Source organism: Schistocerca serialis, chromosome 2 (genome assembly GCF_023864345.2).
Source record: "Schistocerca serialis cubense isolate TAMUIC-IGC-003099 chromosome 2, iqSchSeri2.2, whole genome shotgun sequence".
Classification (NCBI taxonomy): Eukaryota; Metazoa; Arthropoda; class Insecta; order Orthoptera; family Acrididae; genus Schistocerca; species Schistocerca serialis.
The window spans coordinates 683850007-683878004 of NC_064639.1; the positions used below are offsets into that span (position 1 = coordinate 683850007).

Here is a 27998-nt window from a genome sequence, read left to right on the forward strand (position 1 = left end):
GCCGGGACCAGCCGCACAGTCTGTGACTGCAGCGCCCCAGACCGCTCGGCTAATCCCGCGCGGCGTATTTTCAACATCTGAGATAATGCACTCTTAGTATTTTGCATGTAGAGACATGGCGGCGTATAGAGGAACGCCCTGTGGTGGGACGAGTTCAGTTTGTCGTCAGTTGTTAGTTGCTAGTGAGCACGCAGCTTTACATATATCTCAAATGCGTGAGTCGTTCGGAGCCGAACGGCGGGCATTTTTCATGTGCAAAGTTCAGTTTTTATTTAAACAGTGATTTTAAATGCAGTAAAAACCGAATTCTAGTAACTTCCACCACCATCAGCGTCATAATCATCGGGAAATAAACAGTTTTTCGTTTGTTACTCTCTAAGGTATTTTGATCCACCGATCTTTCCTTTGGCCGTCTATCTTCCTGCTTCCTTTTTGGATTATATTTTAGCTGTGACTGTATATAACTTTTGTAAGGTGTCGCTTGCGCTATTTTTAAAATGCAGTTTGGTTGTGTTACATAGACCTAGTAGTTTATGTAGCTTTGTACTCACATGATAATCTGACAAGCAGTAATATCAAACCCCAGACACACAAAGGGACAATCATCATCAGAGCAGGCAGGAGAAGGGGGACGGCTGTGGTCAGCTGGACACTGACCAGCAGGGGTGAGCCAACGCCGAGGCCTTTCGGCTCAGGCATGACGTCATGCACTTTAGGATACGCACTCAGTGGTAACTCACACTGAGGCGGAGTTGATGAACTAACACTGCTTTGGCGAATGATAAATAAGCACGAAAGTTCGCCACGATGATTCATCTGATATGAAGTAAGTTCCTGAGAATAAAATTATTTCCTATTAAGACTAGCCGCAAGCATTTATTTTTCAAAATATAGTGCATCAGACGTAAAACAGACAGCGTCATTATACAGAGCTTTCACCCGAGTGGATAGCTGAGCGCATTAACTGACTTCTGGGCCGCTGGAAAGCCCCAGATCGAATCTGCCTCGCGGATTAACGACAACGGGCTATGTGTGGTTTTTAGGTGGTGTTCCACATCCAATTACGTGAACACCAGGCTAGTACCCATTTCCCGCCTCAGATACACACAACGCAAACATTCCGACACAGTGCGAGCAGTGGCGTCGGGAAGGATACCAGCTGCCACTGACACTGTCAAAACCCGCATAACAATGCCGACCCAATACAGGAATGGAAAAAGATGAGGAAGAAGAACAAGACGATTGTACTGAAGTTTTATGTGCACTCATTTCATTTCGCCACCACAACATTTATGTAACATTGACGGAGTAAACAAATATACAAAATTTACAACCTCTGTTTTTAAATAATATTCTGAAAATTAAACAACCAATGTCCACCAACTACAACAGTATGGCAATACATGAGATTTAGTTGCATAATTAAATGTACCGTAGATAAATGACAAAATAGAGATCAGTGGGTTAGTAAAAATATGCAAAATATTATGTGTAATACCGTTCATTTTTACAAAATAGTTTTGATGTGGACTATTTGCACTGCAATTCAACTCACACTCATGAGCCAAAACGTTACGATCATTACCTGAATAGTGAGTTGTTCCACATTTAGAACGCAATACAGCAGCGATTTGAGTGGCATGGATTCGAAAATAGCTGCTAGATTTTTGGAGGCAGCTGGCACCATATTTCTACATAAAGGTCACACAGTTCCCGTAAACTGCCGATGACGGTTGGTTTGTGGATGTAGGGCTGACGCCCAATACTGTCCCAGATATCTTCAGTCAGGTTGAGATCAGGCTGACCAAGACATCAACGTGGGTTCACCATCGTGCTCCTCAAATCACTGAAGCAAGATCCTGACCATGTGACATGAACGAACTTCTTGTAGGGGACAAAATAATCAAGCAACTAAAATTATGCCCATTTTTTTCAATTTCTCTGTTTGAAATATAGCCTTCCGAAACAGTTTTCAGTTTTTTATCGTTACCTGTTCTTTACTATTTCTGCACCTAGTCATTCTGCATTTTTCAGCAGTTGTTAAGCAAAATGTTGCTACTCGTCCACACCATGTATTCCCATAGTCCTACTGGCGAGTGTCATAGGGTTCTATCAAAAATGCATTGTCCGCAACACAGTCAAGATGTGATGTTTAAAGCTTTCCCGGCGTACAGTCAAGATGACTGGCATTGACATGGAGAGGTGCGGCAGGGAATTAGAATGTTTACAGGCTACATTTGTTTTTACGAGCTACAGTTTGTTTATGGGAACTGTTATTATAGACAAAATTTTGTAGTACGCTGCATGCATTTCCAAACAATGTGGATGACGGTCCTTTGATAATAAGAAAAATATGCATCTCTCTCACTGCTTTGACTTTTACCACAAATCGAACTTCCAGTGCCATACACGAGACCATCGATAACTACTTAAAAATAAATTTACTTACCGTACAATGCTAGGAACGAAATTGTCCCTCTTGATTGCAGATATCCACTTCGTATGCGTGTCTTCATCGGTTGGGTGTATGAAAATGTGAACTCGTCTTAATTACTCGAACATACGGGTAAACGACACCTGTTCAATAGTCTAAACAGTAATACTCAATTGCTGAGGATAGTGTAATCCTGTGCAGTACTGTGAATTACAGAATAAAAAAATGATTTAGCATACGATTTACGTATAACCAATAAACAGTCCTGAATGAGATTTTCACTCTACAGCGGACTGTGCGCTGATATGAAACTTCCTGGCAGATTAAAACTGTGTGCCGGACCGAGACTCGAACTCGGGAACTTTGCCTTTCGCGGGCAAGTGCTCTACCTACTCTTTTTTAATAAAAACGTTTATTTAAAAAAAACAATGTTACACATTCCAAATACATACTAAGTTATACATACATGAAGTTATTTAAACAAACGGTTTGATCATTTCAGTTACGCTGGCGTTAAGGAAAGACAACAGAAGATTGTGTTACTGACTAAATTACCGGAAAGAATTAAGTTAAACATCAAGAAAATTTTTTTTAAAGACATTCAAACTTCAGCCTGAAGAAGTAAAATCTGCAGTTTGAATTACATGAGCTCCAATCTTTACAGAAGCATAATTAATGCTTTATAATGGGTATCAGCAAGTTGGTGGGATGATTGTAAATATAAAACAATTTAATAATCATATTAGACAATTTCTGAAATACTTGAGAATGGCGGAAAGGAGATATATAATAAAGTTGACTAGTCTTCCAACTACAATTTCTGGACATTAATTGAATCTTAAGTATCTGAAGTGATCAGATCTATATAATCAGTCTTTCACTGCGAAACTGACTTACACATCACAGTGCAAGAATGAACAGGGCAATGTGCCAGCCATTGAATATTACATCTATCAGATAGAATCTTATGGTTTTAACCAATTGATAAGGACATTTCTATAAAAAACTGTCTATTTCCAAATTTCTAGTATAAGCCAATAATGCACCTTTAATGTTTTGTGTTTTGACACTATTAGACACACACTCTCTTTGTCACATAAGTTCTGTACATTAGCTTATAAATTTCAAAAACTACTCTCTGAAATAGAAAAAGCACACATCATAAATATGCTGTAAAATCTTAAATAGTATCCTTAAGGCAACTACAATACATCACTGTCAACACAGTCTTCTTTTTTATATTAACCAATGCCCATTCTTTCAAATACAATTTTTAACATATTACCGAACTTTTTCTTGTGATTCGAATACCTTCTAATTTTGTGGAACTCACACAGCATGTGTACCTTGAACTCTATGACGCTATCGGATCCTAATTTGTTAAGGACGTAGTTAACAAAATTTCGCAGCAACCAGTATACAGCGTTATTTTTTGCTTCTGGGAAATAGCGTGCTTCAGGCCTGTGTATCAATGACAGCGATATATACTCAGGGGATGTTCTTCTAATCAGAGCTATTTGCTCCCGTATCCACTTCCATCTATTCATGTGCCCACTGAAAGTATATCTATGAATTACTGTGTCAACTAGATGGCATTGTTGACATAAATTCGTTTCACAGGGTCCGATTGCGTTCAGTCTTTCATTGGTGCTAACTATGTTGTTAACTGTCTTGTACCATGACGTTTTTATATTAGACGTGAGCACATTAGAACTAATGTTTTTCCAAATCTCAGTCCACTCAATGTTTGGAAACTGTCGTTCTATTTTGTTTCTTCCTTCGCTTTTCTTTCGTTCCCGCATTATGGCTGTCGATGTTAAGTGTCGGCACTGCCTGAGTTTGACACTGACATCACTAAACTCAACATAGAAAAACCTCACGTGCTGTAAGCGACTGTTGATATTCTGCACGCAAACGGGGGAAGAACGCTTGGAGGTTTAATGATCTCGAAAAGTTGGCTGGTTACGCTTTCTCGCGACTCTCTTATTAAATTAACTTGCCTTTTGATAAAAAGAACAGAGGCTTTATCCGTTATATCAGTTAATCCTAGTCCACCATTTTTAGGATCTAAAGTGGCTACTTTAGCAGGTACTCTGAACACTTCACCTCTCCACAAAAAGTTGGTGATTTTGGACATTATTCTCCTCGCTAGCATTCTCGTATTGGAAACAGCTGGGCAGTATAATAAGCCTTAGCAAGGATGCATGAGTTGATATACTGTGTTCTTTGAACTTGGTTCATATATCGAGTTAAATTCTCTACAATGGCTCCTTGCACTTTATCTGCTGCAACTTTCCAATTTAAAGCCGTCATTTTCATAGGGCATGCTGTCAGGGTGATCCCAAGTGTTTTATGTTGTCGGACTAATTTTGCCCACTCGACGTTGATATTATCAAAACCTCTGAGATTTAACATCTTACTTTTTTTTCGTTTGCATAGGCTCCAGATGCTCTACAGTACGAATCAATCACTATTGCTAGCGTGGTTACCTCGTCATTATTCCTTGTAATGACCCCCATATCGTCAGCATAGGCTCTTATAACTGTTTTATTTGCTGATAGTATTAAGCCTTTTAATCTAGCATGGACATGTCGGAGGAAAGGTTCCAGCGAAATGGCGAAGAGCGACATGGTCAGAGGACCTACTTGACGAACACCTCGTTGTATTTGCATCGGCCTGGATTGTTGACAATTCACCGCTATTTTAGCATTTATTCCAGTTGCTATGTTCTTAATCAACTGTATGACTCTATCGTTGAAACCTATTTTCTTCAATGTCTGTAGAAGATATTCATGATTTACTACATCGAACGCTTTATAAAAATCCAAAAACAAAAATAGCACACTTTATGTTTGTTACAGAAGTTATTGCAATGATATCCCTGAATTCCGCTAGATTTTGAAAAATGGTTTTGCCTTGCACATAGTTCTGATGTTGACTAATAATTTTATCTGTAAGGCATGAAATTCTCTTGTTTATTATTCTAGCTATTAATTTATAATCATAATTCAACAGTGAAACTGGACGAAAACTATTTAAATCTTTGTTTCCATTATTTTTTGGCACCAGAACAATTTTACTCTCCTTAAACTCAGCCGGAATCATTTTACCCTGAATAACCTCATTTATAATGTCCGTGATTTTCGCACCTACTAATGGCCAGTAATGGATGTAAAACTCTGCTGGCAGACCATCCGGTCCTGGGGATTTTTTTGGTGGTGAGGCGCACAGAGTCTCATACACGTCTTCTTTACTGGCAACCTCGAGAAAATTTTCGTTGTCATCTTCTGTCAGCTGTGGGGCTAGGATGTCAAGGAATTCTTCCAAGGAAGAATCACTACTTTGATGTACAGATTATAGCTCGCAATAATAGCGATAAATCTCGTCTATGATATCGTGCTGGGTTCTGAGAATCGTACCGTGTTATGTTCGAATTTCATCAATAAAAGTCCTTCTCCTGTTTTTCGTATGCTTCACTAAATGATATAGGGAAGTAGTTTCGTCTTCTGACACCGAATTTGCCTTCGATTTTGTTTTCAACCCTTCCATTTCACTTCTCTTGATATTAAGTAACTTGGCTTTGACTTTTTTGATGTCTGCTATCCGAATTGAGGAACCTGCTGAGACATGATCGTATAGATATCTTAAAACGGAATAGTAATACTCTATAGTGCATTTCATTTCCCTTGCGCTCTGGGCACTGTATTGAATAAGAACTTTCCTCAACTTTGGCTTTGCCATTTTAACCCACTAGTCAATAGCAGTGGCATATCTACTACGGGCTCGCGGGCATATTTACCATGTTTCTTTAATCAGATCTTCTAAATCATTATTTACTAACAAGGAAGTGTTCAAATTCCACCGATTCTTGAATCGGCGAACCGGCTGTCTTGTTAGATTTATGCAAGCTACATCTACTTTAGTCACGGAAGTTTTAAGATTTTTAGAAGTGTATAGTCTATCAATCCTGCTACGTGATGTTGCCGTGACATAAGTGAACTCAACAGTGGAGGGATATTTGATTTCCCATATATCCTTTAATTCTAAACCAGTAACTAGTTGTTTTAGTTCACTTGAGAAATTAAAATTAGGTAACTGATCTTTTCGATTTAAAACACAATTAAAATCACCTCCAAGTAATAACTGTCTTGGCGATTTCCTTAACAAGTATATCAGGCCATCTTTGAAGAAACGTGCCCTGTCAACTCGATGAGAACTTCCTGAAGGGGCTTACAAGTTGATGATAGTCACATCATAGATATTTAGTCCTATTCCCCTTCCGGATTCCAGTCGTTCCACTTCTCTTACTGTAATCCCTTCCCTCAGCAAAATAGCTGCTCCAACACTTGTTTCTGGAGACACATTTATGTAACTGACAAGACCGGGAATTACCAAATCCGAAATTAGAAGTTCTTGTAACACGGCAATATCAATCGCGGATTCGTACAAAAATTTCCATAAGGGCCGATAATTTCAAACCAGTCGTGATTTTATTTATGTTTATAGTGGTGACAGAATTAGATTGCGTCATTGTGCTGTATGTAGTTGTTTTGATGAACTAATTTAGTTTCCTGTGGTTCAGGGTTCAGTTAAGCTGTAACAGTTTTCTCGGAAGGCTGAACATGGAATAACACTTAAATCAGTTTATTAGTTACTGTCCCGTTTTTTTCTACTTCTGATGTTTTCTCTTGTACCGCAAGCAGACTGATTTCCTGGTAAACTTTCTGATTTTTCCTCCAGTGATCCGTGTACGACCGTTTCGGACTGAAAATTCTTTGGGCTCGGATCGCCCCTACCGGATTTTCCCTCCCCTTGGTTACGAGCTACGTTCTCATTTGGTTGCGTCGGTATTGTACTTCGCGGCTTATCTGGAGCAGCAGCAGACGCTTTCGCAATTTCGGTTGCCGGCGCCTGCCCTGAGGTGTTGACCGTGATTTCAGTTTGACCACCACTTCCTCATTCTTTATTAATTTCACTCACTTCCTGATCGAGGGAAACAAATGGAGACTGCAATTTTGCAACCTCTCCCTGAATTTGTTAATTAACAAATAGATTCTGATCTTTGCAATCGGCTACTGCACCTGTTGTTTCTTGCAAATTAATGCTGCTTACACCCCCTTCATTTTCTGGTACCGTATGTGTATTATTTTTCTGTTCATTAGTTTCCATTCGCATTTTGCCTTCAGGTTCCTCTGCCTCCTCATCGCACTGTTTTTGCTTGCGAAGTGAGGGAGTGGGACAAGACAGCTCGTCCTCTGAACAACTATCAGTTATCTCCAGAGGTCGTTTTTTCGGTTACGTTTCAGTTTCACGAATAGTGGCAACAGGGTTTCCTTTTGATGTTAACGGGGGAAATTGACTGTTATCGTGAAGGGAGACATCAGCTTGGCCCGCTGCATTAACACCCTCAACCACTTGTTCCGGGCTATTCTTTGGTGACAGATCATTTAAGGTAAGCTTCTGACGCTGTATCAAATTACTTTTAAGAACAACAGTTCGCCGTGGACATTCCTGTCTGAAGTGGCCGGTTTCCTTACATATATGACATGTAGCTTCCTGACATGTATAAATGTTTTGTGCCTTATACCCACAAACAGTTATGTGAGACGGAATATTCGTCTTAACGTCCATCTCTACACAGCGGACCCCGTTCAAACACTGCAGTTTAAAGCGAGACGACCATCTTTTATTTGCAATTGATTTAACGTCTCTGTAGTTTGAAAGAGCTTCCTTAATCTTATCATTTTCAATTTCAATGGGAAGATTCAAGACACGAACGGTTTTGTAATGAATGTCCGCTCTATAGATAGAAACCGTACTTTTATAACCATTTCTATGCACAAAATCTGCTTCATAGCCCCACTTTCGTAATACTTTATCATCAGTCGAAGCACTGATTAACTTGACAAAAATACAGTATTTTTCCTGATCCAGTTGCCAAGTATGGACGGTTTCAGAATTTAGACCAATTACCTGTGTAATCCAGTCATCTATTTCCAGGAATGTCGGCTGAACAGGACGGGATTCCTTGTCAAAAGCAAATACCAGAGTATTCTTCCTGAGGTTTGTAGCCATGGTTAATCCAGCGAAGCAATTTCGGTTAAACAACCGAAATTCCAAGTAACAGCAGCAAGACCAGAAAGAGCGATCAGATCACAAGGAACAGGAACGAACACGGAGATTAACGGACGGACGTCACTCGGCGAAGCACAAGTACAGCGATGTAAACACTGAAGTGCAGCGCAACAGTTAACAGCGGCCACTCGCGAGCGCGCCTGAAACGGAACTGTACTGAGCTACCCAAGCACGACTCACGCCCCAGGTAGAGGCACGGGTATAGCATTTGTCCGTGAAAGGCAAAGGTCCCGAGTTCGAGTCTCGGTCCGGCACACAGTTTTAATCTGCCAGGAAGTTTAATAAATAGTCCTATTTAACTGCATCTCCCCGTACTGCGCATGCTGTTCGTCCAAAGCACGTGGTGTCACTCTCTGCTTTCGAGACAGCTGAATGGCCTTGTTCTCGAAGTGGGGTTGGCTGAGCGCCCGGCCGTCCGCTGTGGCCGAGCGGTTCTAGGCGCTTAAGCCTGGAACGGTGCGACCGCTACGGTCGCAGATTCGAGTCCTGCCTCGGGCATGGATGTGTGTGATGTCCTTAGGTTAGTTAGGTTTAAGTTCTAGGGGAATGTGACCTCAGATGTTAAGTCCCATAGTGCTCACAGCCATTCGAACCATTTTGCTGAGCGCCTGACTTGTTGCTCCTCTCGAGAACGCATCAGCGAACTAAGTACGACTGCTCTGGACACGACAGCAGATGTCCTTCCGAGTGAGCCAGGTTTATGACGAGGATTGCACGACCTGATCAGAGAGTCAATGAAAAGGCTGACAGATTATGCCTGGGAGACGATAACCATTGTAATGACCACTTGTCGCCGGCAGGTTCCTGAAGGAGTACGCGCAGCTCGGCGTGGACATGTGGGCCGTGTCGCTGCAGAACGAGCCCTCGTCCGGATCCGTCGCCAACTACGGCGTCAACAACATGGGATGGAGTGCACAGTGGCTGCGCCGCTTCCTCGAAGACTTCCTGGGTCCCACGCTGCGGAGCGACTCCTCTCTGGCCGACACAGACATCATCATCGGGGAGGACTTACGCGACTACTTGTACTGGTCCGAAGAGGTGAGTCTCGTGCTTCTCTCTGTCGCCCACGTCAGTACTTCTAGTTGCCATTCTTCGAATGGCGGCAGTAATGGTGTCGGATATAACGCAGGTCACACAGGCCTAAAAGCAACATACACTATTGGCCATTAAAATTGCTATACCAAGACGAAATGCAGATGATAAACGGGCATTCATTCGACAAATATATTATTCTAGAACTGACATGTCATTACATTTTCACACAATTTGGGTGCATAGATTCTGAGAAATCAGTACCTAGAACAACCACCTCTGGCCGTAATAACGGCCTTGATACGCCTGGCCATTGAGTCAAACAGAGCTTGGATGGGGTGTACATGTACAGCTGCCCATGCAGCTTCAACACAATACCACAGTTCATCAAGAGTATGTGCCTGGCGTATTGTGACGAGCCAGCTGCTCAGCCAATATTGACCGGACGTTTTCAATTGGTGAGAGATCTGGAGAATGTGCTCGCAAGGGCAGCAGTCGAACATTTTCTGTATCCAGAAATGCCCGCACAGGACCTGAAACATCTGAATGTAACGTCAACTGTTCAAAGTGCCGTCAATGCGAAAAAGAGGTGTCCGAGACGTGTAACCAATGGCACCCCATACCAGCACGCCGGGTGATACGCCAGTATGGCGATGAAGAATACACGCTTACAATGTGCGTTCACCGCGACGTCGCCAAACACGGATGTGACGATCATGATGCTGTAAACAGAACGTGCGTTCATCCGAAAAAATGACGGTTTGCCATTCGTACACCCAGGTTCGTCGTTGAGTACACCATTGCAGGCGCTCCTGTCTGTGATGCAGCGTCAAGTGCAACCGCAGCCATGGTCTCCGAGCTGATGTTCCATGCTGCTGCAAACGTCGTCGAACTGCTCGTGCAGATGGTTGTTGTCTTGCAAACGTACGCATCTGTTGACTCAGGGATCGAGACGTTGCTGCACGATCCGTTACAGCCATACGGATGAGATGCCTGCCATCTCGACTGCTAGTGATGCGAGGCTGTTGGGATCCAGCACGGCGTTCCGTATTACCCTCCCGAACATACCGACTCCATATTCTGCTAACAGTCATTGGATCTCGACCAACGCGAGCAGCAACGTCGCGATACGATAAACCGCAATCGCGATAGGCTACAAACCCGGCCTTTATCAAAGTCGGAAACGTGATGGTACGCATTTCTCCTCCTTACACGTGCATCACAACCACGTTTCACCAGGCAACGCAGGTCAACTGCTGTTTGTGTTTGAGAAACCGGTTGGAAACTTTCCTCATGTCAACACGTTGTAGGTGTCGCCACTGGCACTAACCTTATGTGAATGATCTGAAAAGCTAATCATTTGCATATCACAGCATCTTCTTCCTGTCGGTTCAATTTCGCGTCTGTAGCACGTCATCTTCGTGGTGTAGCAATTTTAATGGGCAATAGTGTATATCGGTGCAGGAGTAGTTTTGCGGTTGAAATTTAAAAGTAAAACTTCATATGAAAGATTAGAAATTCACACCAGTGGTGGTCTTGCTTCATAATGTATACTGTTTGTTGGAAAAAAAATTACCTATCAAACTAACTTACCTCTTACCGACGGCTGCCTCGAGTTTTTAATCCACCAAGATATCCTTACTACAGTTCCTAACTCCGTGGGTATTATGCCACGCTGCTAGTACAGTTTTATAATGGGATAAGTTTCAGAATTTAGTTAAGGCATTCTTCATCCCAGCACTTCTCCCAGAGCTGCTAGTCCTGATTCATATGCAGAGAGTCGCATTCAACTGTGTATTTCTTGGAACATTCGCACAATATCTTGGTGTGATGGAGATTGGTCAACATATTTACAAAAGTAGTAGAACTTTTCAGTGACTGTAAGTTTAACCGTTTACATCAATACCTAGATTGCGTTGCGTTTAAAATAAATAATATATTGAAGCTCACGCTCTCTCCTCCTCTGTATTCCTTACACTCATAAAAGAAAAAAAAGCACTACTCACATATCACATATACACAAGAAAATCATTACAGACTTCTTCTTTTTCTCTGTTATTTATTACGTTTTTATTTTGTGGCCTTCATTGGACCACTCTTGTCAATTATATAAAGGTTTACAAAGGTTGTTGTTATTCTATAATACAATACGGCTCAATAATAATTCAATAAGAAATTCAATAGTTCAGTAGCTATACAGGGATTGTCATAATTTATTATTATATGAAGGGTGTTTTGCTCTCCTGTCTGCTTAATACTTCTTCATCCTTCCGGATATTTTCTTTCTTTCTTCGTCTGAGATCACTCTTCCTGTAGCCCTTCTATTGATCTTAGTTTGTAGCCTGCTTTGTGTTTCTTGCAGTATTTTTTTTTTCATCTGGTTTGGTTTTTAAGTCGTCTACTGTAATTGGGAGTTCTCTTCTATCTTCCTTAATTTCTGTGATCCATTTAATGTTGCTCTTACTATTTCACAATTTTTCTATTATTCCTCTTCTAATTTTGTTTCCTAGTGTTCCCATCAGACATGCAAGGAATGAGATACTCTTCCTCCTTATCGTCCTCATTACTGGTTCTATTTATTTGTACATCGTTTCATTTTAAGCTATTCTCCAGTGCCTTTTTTCTTGATATTGTTTATTTATGCATGTCCTAATTATTCTTCTTTCTATATTTAGTACTTTGTCAATTTCTTCTGTGTTAGTTGTTTTGAAGATGGTTTCGGCTGTGTAAGCTATATCTGGTTGTGTAACTGTTTTATAATGTTTTAATTTTGCATCTATGGATAGAAGTTTTTGTTGTATGTGTTTTTGGTATTGTAATTTGCTTTGTTCATCTTCTTTGTTCTGTTTTGCCATGACGTTTTCTCGTTTGGATTGTAAGTTACAGTTTCACCTAAATATTTTGATTTTTTGTTCTCCTGTTGTAATTTTGTTTACAAATGCTGGGTTAGTTAGCATAATCTCTGTTTTTTTCAAATGATATTCTAAGGCCAGTTTTTTGTGCTATTTCTTGTAGTGGTTTAACCTGTTGCCTGGTTTCTTGAACATTGCTGTCTAGGAGAGTAAGATCATCTGCAAGTCCCAAGCAGTTCAAACTTGTATTGCTTTTAGCACTTCCAATTCTTATTTTCTTTGTGTTATCCTTGTACCATTTTCTCATTATGTATTGCACGACAGAGCTGAACAATAATGGTGATAGACAGTCACGCTGTCGTAAGCCTGTTTTTATAAGGAATGTTCAACAACTGCTCCTCTAAAGTTGACCTTCGATTTGGCGTTGGTTAGAATAAGTCCTATTAATTTAATTAGTTTGGAAGGATTTCTAGATTCATTAAAATTTTTGGTGCTGAAGGTGTAAGGAGGCAGTCATATGGCTTCTTAACATCCACAAATGATATAGCAAGAAGTTTGTTCCATTTCATGTAGTATACCATAATCAATTTTAAACTAATGACCTGCCATGCACAGTTTCTCCATGGTCTGAGGTCTGCTAGGTATTACCCTAACTCCATTTCTAGTTGACCCTTGTGCCTTCCATATAGGATCATGGATAAAATCTTGTATGTACAACTGTGGTGGGAGATTCCTCTGTAGACGTCTGGACTGTTCTTATGCCCCTTCTTGATCAGTGAGGATATGATGGCCATGGTCCAATGTTGAGGGAATTGTTCTGTTATCCAAATTTTTGTTAGAGTGTTGCATAAGGAGATCCTTACACAACACATTATAATAATACTTGTTTCACAGATCATGAATATGACATTTCTTAATGACGTGGACCTGTGTCACTTAAATATTTCCACATTTCAACAAAAATCTTATCCTCTCCAAATTCCTTATAATTTATTTGTCCTTTGAGGACTCTTTTACTTCTTGGAAAGTTGGGGGGGGGGGGGGGGGACTCTAATTTGTTAGTTTCTGTATTAATTGGGGTATGTACGTCAATTTGTAAGAGTTCTTTCGGTTCATCACAATTCAAAAGTTTATTAAATGATTTTACCATGATTTCAGCATTTTCTTTGTTACTGCGTGCCATTCTTCCATCTTCATATGTTAGTATTAGCGTTGGGGTCTCATACTGTTGCAGTTATATCCCATAGATTTTATAGTGGTTCCTGGAATTGCTTTTGTGGTAATTTTTTTCTGTAGAGTTAATTATATCTTTATGGAATCCTCTCTTAATTCTCCTAAACTAGTGTGTAAATTTTTTTCCTTTAGTTTTGAGGTTGATGGCATTTTCTTCTGTTTTATGTGTCTTTCTTATGGAATTTGTCACATTCGAGAGGCCATGATGCATGTTTTCTTCGTGGGTTCAAAGTAGCTAGATTCTCGGCTCGTTTATTGAGACTTGGTAGCAGTTCTTCCAAGTTATCTGTTACTTTAATGGTTTTTGTTTATTTGTTATTATTTGTAATTTTTAATTAGCTGGTGTAGGTCTTGTTTTATTAGTCTTTTCATTCTTTTTCTTTAATGGAGTCAATCTGATTTTAATTTTAACTAAGTAATGCGGTCTGAGCCTGTGTCTACTCCTCTCAATACTTAAACATTGTACGTTTCCTTATGAAAATTTTTGTCTATACAGACAGGGTCTAGCTATCACTCCCCTCTTCTTCCAGTCTGTGTGTTTCCATGTTTTTGAAGTTTATCTCGCTTTCTCTTGACATATGTTGATTTAGATATAAGGTTGTGTTCTCTGCAGAGAAATATTTTCTCTAATGCTGATAGCAGCGAAACTCTGATAGTACTTAAGTAATTCTTTTTGTTAAGATCTCCAGTGTTATTTTCATTCTTGTTAAATGTTTGACCAACCGCTGTCCCCCTCCACAATGGATCAACAGAGACACAATGGATCTACAGAGAAAGTGAAATTTCTTTTGACGAAACTATCCACTATTTTTCTTCACAAATTATGTCGAGAATTGTTCAATAAATGCACGAGACAAACATTTGTAAAATAATGTGAACTCCATTTTCCAATTATATCTTTGTATTTCCTTTCTTTTCCCAGCTGGACGTTGAAGTCTCCCAATAAGATTTTTACATTTGTTGTATTTATTCTGTTCACAGTTTGTTCGAGAAGGTCCCAAAATTTATCTACCTCTTTTTTGTTGTTGTTAGAATTTTTTTCCTTTTATAGGGGTATGGGCATTTATAATTGGGTAGTTTTGTTCATTTTTTAAAAGACGCAGTGGCAATTCTTCGTGATATTGCTTGAAAATCAGTTATTGAATCAATTATTTTTATGTTCACTATAAATCCTGTTCAGAAGTGGAGACATTGCTTCATAACCCTCTGTCCTGGTTTCCCATGATAAATTTTATATCCCTGTGATTCGAACGGGTCCTCTATCGTGTTTCGCATTTCTTGGAGGCCCGCTATTAAAACGTTTGGTTTATTAATTCATCAGTGAAATTCTTCAGTTTCCTGGTCTTAAGTAGTAAATTTATGTTGGTTATGCTGAATCTTCTTTTTGTGTGTTAGTGTGCTTTTGGGGGAATGGAAATGTTTCAAGTCATTGCTGTCCTCTAGTTGGCTTCCTACCGAATCCGATGTAGCCTTTACCTGCCTTTTTGGGTTGGACGGTGGCATTTTTTCCCTAAAAGACCTTTCCATATTTGATTTTCAAAGGTAATTAACCTCAGCTTGGGCAATCTCCGTTTACGACACCGGTTGTTTATCGCAGAAGATGTGTTTGGTCTGCGAGAGGTATTCTATTTCACCACCGCGGACGCACCATGTAGAAGTATCACCTCTCCTCCTGCTAAGACATCGTAGTAGGTTGATGGCTTCTTTTTCTTTAATTGCTTTTGTTGTCCGTCTGTAAGCTGGTGGTAAATTTTTGTAATTTCGTGATTTGCTCCTCTCTGTGGCATAGTGACAGTCAACAAGGGATATCATTTTCACTTTTCACTATCAAAATCACGTAACTACTGCCGTTTTAACATTTTTGATCACCTGTTAGCAACAAATGTCCTTTTCGTATCGCCGGCTGATTAAACTGTTGTCTGTAGGAGGTTGACATACAGATTTGAATGTAAAAGGTGGTTATAATTAAAGTTAAACTTTCAAATCGCTGTAGAAGTAACACCACTGGTCAGAATGACGTCAAATTGCAAAGGAATATTATCGGAGCTGGAAGAAAACGTAGGGCAGAAGAAAATTAAACACTTGCAAAATGTAGCAATAGATGGCGCTGTAAGCATCATAATTTAATAGTGGTCCACTACAAACGACAAAGGAAACATACAACAGTGCGCTTGACTTTAAACAAACTGTACTACTCAGTGTGCATGGGTGTACTGTTAGTTATGTATGCCCATCCACCACGGCAATGTAATATCACAATGAATGGGAAAAATTGGTTTTTAATTGTCCTGAGGCCAAAAACCGCATAAGAAGCATCGATCACATCGGTTTTTAATTGTCCTGAGGCCAAAAATCACAAGAAAGCATCAATCAAAATCAAATCGGATTATTAATTTCCGTGTGGCTGGTGCAAAACATGTTCAATATGCTGTCCACCGTTTTCTGCAACAAGCTGAAATCGAGAAACAACATGATCCACACAACTGATCGAAGTGTTTCCGGCATAGTGACAGTCAGTCAAGTTTGCAATCGGAAAACTGAACACATCTTTCAGATAGCCCCACAGCCAGAAGTCACACGGATTAAGATCAGGTGATCGGGATGGCGAGGTTGTAGGGAAATGGCGGCTTCTAATTCTAGCATTTCCAAAATGGCGCTTCAGCAGCTGCTGGATTTGCAATGTGCGGAGGTGCGCCATCTTGCGTAAAAATGATACCATCCACACATACACGCTTTTGGAGAGCTGGAACCACTTGGTTGCGCAAAAGACACTCATAGAGCTTACCAGTGACAGTACAGGTAACAGGACAGGAAGCACCTGTCTCATCGTAAAAATATGGCCCTATGATAAATGATGCCGTAAACCCGCACCACACAGTGATCTTTTCAGGATGAAGTGGTACTGGTTGATTCGAGTGTGGATTTTCCGTTGCACATATCTGACAATTTTGTGTATTGGCGTATCCTGTAAGAGAGAACTGGGCTTCGTCTGTCGACAAAATCTTCCACGGCGAATCGTTGTCCACTTCCATGGAAGCAAGAAATTCTAAAGCAAAGGTCTCTCTTGCTGCGAGGTCAACAGAAAGCAAGTCGTGCACATGGGTAATTTTGAATAGACAGCAAAGAAGGATGTTTCGTAGAATTTTACGCACTGTGCTCAAGGGTATGTCAAGTGTTCGGGCAATTCTCCGTGCACTACACGTTTGCACACTACCACTCGTTTCCTCTTGCTTTGCTGTGACCATTGCTTCCATTGACGTCGAATCAATTAGCTTCCACTTTCTACCGCCGGCCGGTGTGGCCGTGCGGTTCTAGGCGCTACAGTCTGGAACCGCGTGACAGCTACGGTCGCAGGTTCGAATCCTGCCTCGGGCATGGATGTGTGTGATGTCCTTAGGTTAGTTAGGTTTAAGTAGTTCTAAGTTCTAGGGGACTGATGGCCACAGATGTTAAGTCCCATAGTGCTCAGAGCCATTTTTCCTCTCTCTAACAGGTTACACACCAAAAGAACCCGTCATTTCGAATTTCCAAATAATTTTCTCCACACCCACGGCAGACATCGGACCAACGCCTTTTTTCAAACCCTTCAGTGTTCGGAACTTCTGCAGAGCGACGTGTGCACAGTCATTCTTGGTATATAGCTTTACAAGCAGAGCGCGATCCTGCATTGAGAGCCATGGTGAACGTCGCAGAAGCGAAAGGAGGAAAAGCCATGTACCCGCGTGTTTATACCAACTTCAATGGGTCGTGTGCATTACAGGTGTTTTCATTTACGCAATCTGACACATACAGCGCCATCTATTGATCAATTTCAACACTATTTTTTTTTCTTCTGCCATACGATTTCCCCCTTCTCCGATAATATTCCGTTGCAATTTGACGTAATTCTGCCCAGTGGTGTTATTTTTACAGCCTTTTGAAAGTTTAGCTTAAAGTGTAATCACTCTGTATAAACTTCATGATACACCTACTACTCATTTTTCTTTAATGAATGTTTTGTGTCCGAGTACAAAATTGCTTCCAGATAGTTATCATTGTAAGATTAAGCAAAAAAGTTCACCAAACAGTTTGACGGTGCTACAGTCTCCAGTGTCATTCACAGATAAGGTTGCCAAATTTAACTGCTTAATGGCTCGATAAGGAGCAAGTTGACCGAACTGGAGTATTGGAAGGTTAATGGTTTGTAAAAAGTTTTTGAAGTTACTGAGCAACAGTCATACAATATTTTTTAAAGGAACATATCACCATTTGCCGTTTTTATTGTTTGGTGTTTATTTGAGTACAACCCAGGTTTCGGCCTTTTATGCCGTATTCAAGTGTTTGATTTTATGTCTTTAACATATTTTGCAGGACACTTGACATATTACCAACTTAGATTTGGCTATAAATACGAAAAATATTGGCTCTCCATGAAATGTCAGATGTAAAATCACCATCTTGTAAAAGATTAACAAATAGTCGTGGGAGTACGTAATATTTAGTAAAAATAGACTTACGCTTGTAAATAATTCGTTGCGGCGGAATGTTCTCACGAAATTTCAATAGCCGACTTTCTCCTCCGAATGCGAAAATATTTTGTTTATGCCGACCTACATAGGGAGAGACGATCATCACCATAAAGCAAGCGAAATCAGAGCTCGCACGGAAAGACATAGGTGTTCGTTTTTTCCACCTGGTGTACGGGATTGGAATAATAGAGAATTATTGTGAAGGTGGTTCGATGAAGCTTCTGCCAGACTCTTAAATGTGATTCGCAGAGTATCTATGTAGATGCAGTAGTAGCACATGTCCTTAAAACGTTTTCAGGACAAGTGCTCGTCTTTTATCTACCACCGTAAGCCTGTTTTTACTAAATATGACGTGCTCCCACGATCTTTACTGATCTGTTACAAGATGGTGATTTTACGTCTGGCATTTCGTGGGGAGCCAATACTCTTCTTGATTTATGGCCAACTTTGAGCTTGGCAGCGTGTCAAGTGTCCTGCAGTATGCCGAAACCTGGATTGTACCCAAATGAAAAGTAAAGCATTCCAATGGCCGTGTGTTCCTTTTTAAAAAAAATAAAATAAAAATAAAAAAGAATACTTCGACGGTGGGCCTTATTCCTGTACATCATTCGTATGTTTTTTATTTGACGTTTTATTTTTGGGCCGGCCGGTGTCGCTGAGCGGTTCTAGGCGCTACAGTCTGGAACCACGCGACCGCTACGGTCGCAGGTTCAAATCCTGCCTCGGGCATGGATGTCTGTGATGTCCTTAGGTTAGTTGGGTTTAAGTAGGTCTAAGTTGTAGGTGACTGATGACCTCCGATGTTAAGTCCCATAGTGCTCAGAGGCATTTGAACCAGTTTTTTCATTTTTGGGAACAACATCGTGTTGAACACATATGGCCTCAATTACGCACACTTCTGCGTAAATTTACCAACATGTCCGTAAAGTGTTAAATTATGTGGTCTGAGGACGTTCTTCCATGCACTGTCGATATAAATTTACCATTTGTGGTTAGGATTCCAGTACATTATGCTTCTGAGTGCTGTCCTCACAGACATACATTGGTTAAAGATATTTAATAATTTTCTTCTGCCCATTGCATGACATCGCGAGTGATACATTTACCTGTGCTAAAGTTCAATAGCATTCTCCTCCTCTGGTGCTCCATTGCCAATGTCTTGTGTGCTGGTGAATGGACAGCTTCACCATTGTCTGCATCAAGTCCAGTTAACTCTTTTAATACCTTTAAATTACTCTAAAATCCCTTTCTCGGTTATTATATTTTTGTAGGCACTTACAGTTATTGAATATTCAGCACTATATATTTTACATTTCCTTCACGTTATCTCTTTTGCTTCGTTAAAAATACTAGAACATTGTTTTGAGTTTTAAATTATTTTCATTTATCGACGAATATTCCACCACTGAGAAGCCACCTATGCTTCTGGACCCTAACCTCATCTCCATTGCCCATTCCACAGTCCTTACACTATAAGACGTTTTCGAGGCACATCAGGATATTCTAGTGCACAAGTGAATGAGAGAGAGAGAATGAGCTGCTGCGTTACTGGAATCTTCCTGACGTTCAGCTCACAGCTGCTTCAAAACAATGCTTGTGGCCCGCAGATCCTGGAGGGCGAGGCTGCGCAGCGCCTGACTAGCGCCGTGGCGGTACACTGGTACGCCGACAGCTTCACCAGCCCCACCATGCTGGACGACCTGCACCGGAACCATAGCGACCTCTCCATCTTCTACACAGAGTCCTGCTACGGTAAGGGAGCCCTCGGCTTGAAGCCCAAGTAGCTGAACTGTCAACGAGCGAACTGCTTTGGTAATGATCATCAGTTTAATAGTCTACGCCTGGTAATCGACATTATAGATTTCGGAGTCTCCTTATTGTCCCTGTCGTAAGTTGCTCGTTTTATAGGTGAAATAACTGCCAAACAAACGTTTTCTTATAGTCACAGACACTGGCGTTTCGTAAACATACGTCAAACCTACGTTTCTAGCATTTGTAGACTTAGAGAAAGCTTTTGACAATGTTGACTGGAATACTCTCTTTCAAATTCTGAAGGTGTCAGGGGTAAAATACAGGGAGCGAAAGGCTATTTACAATTTGTACAGAAACCAGATGGCAGTTATAAGAGTCGAGGGACATGAAAGGGAAGCAGTGGTTGGGAAGGGAGTGAGACAGGGTTGTAGCCTCTCCCCGTTGCTATTCAATCTGTATATTGAGCAAGCAGTAAAGGAAACGAAAGAAAAGTTCGGAGTAGGTATTAAAATCCATGGAGAAGATATAGAAACTTTGAGTTTCGCCGATGACATTGTACGAGTCAGAGACAGCAATGGACTTGGAAGAGCAGTTGAACGGAATGGACAGTGTCTTGAAAGGGGGGTATAAGGTGAACATCAACAAAAGCAAAACAAGGATAATGGAATGTAGTCGAATTAAGTCGGGTGATGCTGAGGGAATTAGATTAGGAAATGAGACACTTAAATTAGTAAATGAGTTTTGCTATTTGGGGAGCAAAATGACTGATGATGGTCGAAGTAGTGAGGATATAAAATGTAGACTGGCAATGGGAAGGAAAGTGTTTCGGAAGAAGAGAAATTTGTTAACATCGAGTATTGATTTAAGTGTCAGGAAGTCGTTTCTGAAAGAATTTGTATGGAGTGTAGCTATGTATGGAAGTGAAACATGGACGATAAATAGTTTAGACAAGAAGAGAATAGAAGCTTTCGAAATGTTGTGCTACATAAGAATGCTGAAGATTAGATGGGTAGATCACATAACTAATGAGGAGGTATTGAATAGAATTGGGGAGAAGAGGAGTTTGTGGCACAACTTGATAAGAAGAAGGGATCGGTTGGTAGGACATGTTCTGAGCCATCAAGGGATCACCAATTTTGTACTGGAGGGCAGAGTGGAGGGTAAAAATCGTAGAGGGAGACCAAGAGATGAATACACTAAGCAGGTTCAGAAGGACGTAGGCTGCAGTAGGTACTGGGAGATGAAGACGCTTGCACAGGATAGAGTAACATGGAGAGCTGCATCAAACCAGTCTCAGGACTGAAGACCACAACAACAACACGTCAAATAAACATACACAACAAAATTCTGTCCTGTCCTTATGTATTTGTTTATGTCAAATCTCTTTCTTATTACTTTTATGACAACTACTTACAGACAGTTGTGTGACGGAGGTAAAAATAAATCCGGATTCTGAGTGCTATTCAGTAGAGCACTCATGTCTCTAATCGTGAACTGGATATTGAGGCTTGTGCACACTCTTCAGGATGCCAACACATCTCAAAGGATCATTTAAAGCTTTGACTGCATTATCACTTTACCACAGAAAGAGTAGTCAGTGTGGAAAGTTAAGCGCCGATTTATCGTAAAGCACAGTGACGTCATCATAACGTTCCGCCGCTATTATGAGGCACGAGACGTTAAAGATATGCCTCGCAGTGATCGCCCGCGTCACCAACACCAACTGATTACCTCTACTCGCAGATTACAGCCCGTATGTAACCGGAACAGAATGAGACAGAACTTGCTTCTATCCTTTTTAGGAGGGTGCTGCGGGGAAACAGTCAGTACGTGACCATCTCCATACTATCAACATGATATGTTTGGTCTTTGTATCCACTACAAACGATAGTACACTGTAGAAACCCTTCCCCTAGCAGCGCAGTGCGAGAAGATGATGGGTAGCGAAAGTATCTGAAGTTTCAGAAATTGATTATCTGTGGTGACTCCAATATAAATTTTGTGTATGGTGGTGCAAGAAAGGACGTTGGTAGAGCTCCTAAATTCATATGATCTGATGCAGACTGTGTTTCTTTTTCGAACTAGGGTGCAGGGGAGCAGAAGCACAACCACGCACAACATTTTTATTCATTCTTCATTACTAGATAGGCATTCTGTTAGTAAAAGTGTGAATGGCCTTTCAGACCATGATTCACAAATTTCAACACTAAAAGGCTTTTGTACTCAAACAAATGTCTCATATGATTATAGTTTATCCAACAGCAACAGCGAGTTTTTTAAACCTCGTCAAGGAACAAGAGTGGCAGGACGTTTATAATGCCGATAACATAAATGACAAATATAATGCTTTCCTTAACACATTTCTCATGCACTTTGAGAGGTGCTCTCCATTAGAACGTTCTAAATGGGGTACTAGCAGTAAAAGGCTGCCTGGGCGACTGACTACTGAGATAAGGATATATGGTAATGTATAACAAAGTGGGAATTATATGTTAGAAGTAGTCACACTCAAGCTACAGTAGCCTATTACAAACAGTACTGTATGGTGCTTAAAAATGTTATTAGGAAGACAAAGAGTATGTGGTACCCAAATAGAGTAACTAATTCACAGAATAAAATTAAAACCATATGGTCAGTTCTGAAGGAAGTGTCTGGTCAGCAGCACAGGGTCGACGATGTAAAGTCAGTTCGTAGTAAAAATATTTCTGTTACTGATAAATCAGATATATGTACAGTATTTAACAATCTTTTCTGAACAATGCTGGTGAATTAAATAAAAATTTAGTTGCTACAGGGAATCATATAACTCTCTTGGCAAATGCCTTCTGGAGATCGATGTCTGAAATCCTCTGTGATACAGACAAGAGGGAGTTTGAGTTAATAATTAAATAACTGAAGACTAAGAACTGTCATGGATGTGATGGAGTGCCTAGCTGAATATTAAAGTACCGTGCTGCACATGTGAGCCCTGTATTTAGCCATATTTGTAATTTTTCCTTTAGGAATGGTCAGTTTGCTGAACGATTAAAGTAGTCAGTAATAAAGCTGATTTATGAAAAAGGAGAAAGGGATAATGTAGAAAATTTTAGACCTATTTCTATGCCATCAGTGTTTGCTAATGTTATTGAAAAGTCTGTGTATCTGAGGGTAATTGATCATTTTATACCACATAATTTGCTATCAAGTGTACAGTTCGGCTCTAAAGGTTGTTTAATAACTGAAAATGCTATGTTCTCTTTTCTCTGTGAGATCCTGGATGGTTTAAACAAAAGGTTTGGAACGCTGGGCATATTTTTTGATTTAACTAAGGCGTCTGATTGTGTTGATCACAAAATGTTGCTCTAGAAGTTGAAACATTATGGAACATGGGGAGTAGCTTTGGTTCACCTCTTACTTTAGCAACAGACAGCAAAAAGTCATTATTCACAGTGTTGAGAGTGGCTGTGATGTGGGGTCTGAGTGGGCTACAGTCAAATGGGAATCAGCGTTGGGGCCACTACTGTTCCTTATTTATATAAATGATATGGCCTCTAGTATTATGGCTAACTGTAAAATATTTCTGTTTGCTGATGAAACTAGCTTGGTAGTAAAGGATGTTGTGTGCAGTTTATGACCTAAGTTCATGGCTTGTAGAAAATAAACTAACGCTAAATCACAGTAAGACTCAGTTCTTACAGTTCCTAACACAAATTCAATAAAATATGACGTTTTAGTTTCACAGTATGGGCATATGATTAGTGAGACTGAACAGTTCAAATTTCTAGGTGTTCAGATAGATAGTAAACTCGTGGAAAGCCCTCGTTCAGAATCTTGTTAAAAGACTTAATGCTGCCGTTTTTACTATTCGAACTATATCTGAAGTAAGTGATCGTTCGACAGCAAAATTAGTCTATTTTGCTTATTTTCATTCGCTTATGTCGTATGGTATTATATTTTGGGGTAACTCTTCCCATTCTAAAAGGATATTTTTGGCTCTGAAACGGGCGGTTCGGGCAATAAGTAGTGTAAGTTCACGAACCTCTTGTCGACCTCTGTTCAGGAGTCTGGGTATTTTGACATTGGCCTCTCAATATATTTATCCCTTACTGTCATTTCTTGTTGATAATATTAACTTATTCTCAAGAATAAGCAGCTTTCACTCAGTTAACACTCCGCAGAAATCCAACCTGCATTTGGATCGGACTTCCTTAACTCTTGTGAAGAAAGGCGTGCAGTATACTGCTGCATCCATTTTCAATAAGCTACCAAAAGAATTCAAAAATCTTAGCAGTAATCTTTAGGCTTTCAAATCGAAACTGAAGAGTTCAAAAATGTTCAAATATGTGTGCAACCCTACGGGACCCAACTGCCAAGGTCATCAGTCCCTAAGCTTACCCACTACTTAACCTAAAGTATCCTAAGGACAAACACACACACCCATGCCCGAGGGAGGACTCGAACCTCCGCCGGGACCAGCCGCACAGTCCATGACTGCAGCGCCTTAGCCCGCTCGGCTAATCCCGCGCGGCGAAACTGAAGAGTTTCCACGTGGATCACACCTATTCTGTCGAGGAGTTCCTTCAAAAATTAAGCTGATTCTTGTTGCATTGTTGACTGCGTTTAAGTGAACTTATGGCTTCACTTTTTTCTGGTTCATAAACATTTTATTTTTATCTGTTATTACTTTTATGTTGTAATTTCATGTTCCATGACATGACCTTGGAGGTCCGCCCCGATAGCTGAATTGGTCAGCGTGACGGACTGCCGTCCTCAGGGGCCCGGGTTTGATTCCCAACTGGGTCGGGGATTTTCTCCGCTCAGGGACTGGGTGTTGGGCTGTCTTCATCATCATTTCATCCCCATCCGACGCGCAGGTCGCCCAATGTGGCATCGAATGTAATAAGACCTGCACAAAGGCGGCCGGACCTGCCCCGTAAGGGGCATCCCGGCCAATGACGCCAAACGCTCATTTCATTTCCATGACCTTGTAGATATGCTCCTCAACTTTTTCCTACGGAACTTGATATGTAAATAAATAAAAAAAACTCCTGGGTCAATTTCATAATTGAAGACATGATGGCCTCCGTTTATTGTGATCACTTCCAACGTACAGAAAGGCAAATACCATCTAGGTTAGGTCTTACTTATTTTATTTGATAACACTTTATTTAGGTTATACTCAGATCCATTCATTTCGAATTACTGCAAAGTGCCGGTCGGCATTTGGCAAATACGCCTAAACAGTATTTGTCTGTGTACGCCTGGGTCACTGGCAGAGGATTTTCGCCACTGGTAAGTACAGGATTTATCTGACGCCTGATGATCATCGGAGAAGAGCGTGGAGGCTGCAAGGTTCCAATGTAAGTGTCAACCATTACCAAGCGTCCACCGGCAACGTGGGTCAGTCATGTTTTGCACCAGTATCGTAAACGGATGTAGGTCTGCTCTTATACCTATCGAAGCAGGTAAAGCAGATACCAGACTGAGATTCATTGGAAGAATCCTAAGGAAATGCAATCCGAAAACAAAGGAAGTAGGTTACAGTACACTTGTTCGCTCACTGCTTGAATACTGCTCAGCAATGTGGGACCCGTATGAGATAGGGTTGATGGAAGAGATAGAGAAGATCCAACGGAGAGCAGCGCTCCTCGTTACAGGATCATTTAGTAATAGCGAAAACGTTACGGAGATGATGGATAAACTCTAGTGGAAGACTCTGCAGGAGAGACGCTCAGTAGCTCGGTACGGGCTTTTGTTGAATTTTCGAGAACATACTTCCACCGAGGAGTCAAGCAGTATATTGCTCCCTCCTACGTATATCTCGCGAAGAGACCATGGGGATAAAAGCAGAGAGATTAGAGCCCCCACAGATGCATGCCGACAATCTTTCTTTCCACGAACAATACGAGGCTGGAATAGAAGGGAGAACCGATAGAGGTACTCAACGTACCCTCCGCCACACACCATCAGGTGGCTTGCGGAGTATGGATGTAGATGTAGATGTAGACGCTAACTTGAAGTATGTGCAGTATCGCGATAGTGTCCTCCAACTCACCGTCTAGCTCTGTACATGAGTTAGTCTTTCAAGACTAATGTTCAGACGCCTGCAAGCCTGTCATCTTCTTCCTTCACACCTCAGCACTCAGTAGAATGGAATTACCTGCGGTATCTGCCGACATACGCTCAACTAACCACCTGCTGAAAGATGCAGAGCATCGACGCAGAAATCCTCCCCACTCATTGGATGAGCTCAGGACACCCACAATCGGAAAGTGGCACAGGCTTAAAGAGCAACGTTCGAACACCTTGTGGACAGCACTAATGAGGATCGAAGCATGTTGCCATTCAGTGAGAGGGGGGGAGAGCAATACAGAATTTAACGTTACCCACCAGGAGATTTTCTTTTACTAGATTAACAAATTTGCGCCTAAAAATTGCATTTATTTTGGTCATTGTTTCCTATTATTTCACATTAAAATATGTTTTCATATAGTAAGGGCTATTCCTTCATCCTGTGCTCTCTTTGAATCTGAGCCAACACACATTCGCAGCTATTCAGTAGGTGCAAAATTGTTTTTGAGCTGCTTGTTTGGTCTACGAGTACGTCAAATGCAGTGCAAGGAGTGGTAAAAATTACGTTTGCAGACAGTTGATTAGGTACGTTGTAACAAGGTACTTACTATAAGAAAGAATGGGTTCTATGACTTGTGTTACTTATCTAGGGTTTAAAGAAGGTGCTAACAGGTCTTGATGATCAGATTAGATATCTGAACTACTTTATGTGGCTGCTTGCACAGTATTAGATGTTTTATAAATGTATGGAAACAATGGTAGATCTCATGGTCAGTGGTTCATATACTTTCACAGTTTTTTGTCAAACCTAAGGAATCTATTATATAATTGACCATCCCACGTCGACAGCCTTTCTTCCTGTTTCAATGTTGGAAATTTTGAAATGCTACTGTTGTAATATCGTGTCAGTAGTAAGGATTAATCAAAGTGTAGTAATTTCTATTACATAAGAAACTAGAATAGACTGTATTAATGTTTCATAATTATATTTATTTTATATTTTGTTGTGAACCGCCTTTCGACTTTATAGACCATCGTCAGACGCCTTACGCCGGCTGTGTATTTAAGTTTCTAGTACGTCTATGATCCTCCAAGTAGCGACGGAGTATTCCATAAATACTACGACTATTATTTCATTTTCTTCAACCAATCTCACATCTTATACGGTAGCTGAAACTTCTAGTTTCTTATCTCAAGTAATTTATTACCGTCACTTTTTTATCGCACAAAATTTGTAAAAGTGGTGTTTTCGAAACATTTAGCAACACAGTAAATATTTTCAATATTTTATGTAAGTGCAAAGTAACGTAGATTTATAATTGTTTGGATAGAATGCTTCTATAATTCACTCACTCATTGGTTTCAAAGGTGGCAACCGAGTCATAACGGATACAGTCTGGCATCTGTATGCTCTAGCGGCATCGTTTTTGTCTCATGCTTGCCTCTTTGTCGTGGTTCAGAGAAACGATACGGTGGAAAATTCTTTCGTTATTTCATCAGACTCATGTAAGTCTAACAACACATTAAGCATTACGTGAAACACATTAAGCATTACATGGCATAAAAATCAGAAGGACGAACCAGCTGTTTGCCTCAGACTTGACGGCCACTGACGACGTGCTCTTGCGTTGCAGGTCCCTTCATGGGAGGCGGGTACCCGGCGGTGAGGCTGGGATCGTGGGAACGGGCAGAGAACTACACCAGCGACATCATACAGGTAAAATACGCTGTCTGAGAGCGCTGTACTCCTACATACATAGTGCAGGAAAGTACCAGCCACATAGCAAGCGAAGTTCTAAACCTGTTTGCATTAGTGGTGGGTATTTTATGTAGACCATAACCGCTCTAAATAAAAATGCTGACACCATGCTCAAAAGTGGTGTAGGTGCATCGGGCTTCAACTTTTCAAAGACACAGAAAATAATAGGCTACAGTATTTCACAAAATATATAAATGACAGCAAGTTTTTTATAACTTTTTCTACGACTTAGCGGTCTCAGA

The 27998-nt window shown here is 40.7% G+C and overlaps 1 protein-coding gene across 1 annotated transcript in view; it reads left to right on the forward strand.

Annotated features, from left to right (window-relative positions):
* LOC126457809 (lysosomal acid glucosylceramidase-like) overlaps positions 1–27998 on the forward strand; it is a 141854-nt gene that overhangs the window by 97795 nt on the left and 16061 nt on the right. The window contains exons 6-8 of the mRNA XM_050094422.1: positions 9370–9607; positions 19802–19946; positions 27632–27714. Of these exons, the coding sequence (XP_049950379.1) occupies positions 9370–9607; positions 19802–19946; positions 27632–27714 (466 nt within the window). The remainder of the gene's footprint in view (positions 1–9369; positions 9608–19801; positions 19947–27631; positions 27715–27998) is intronic.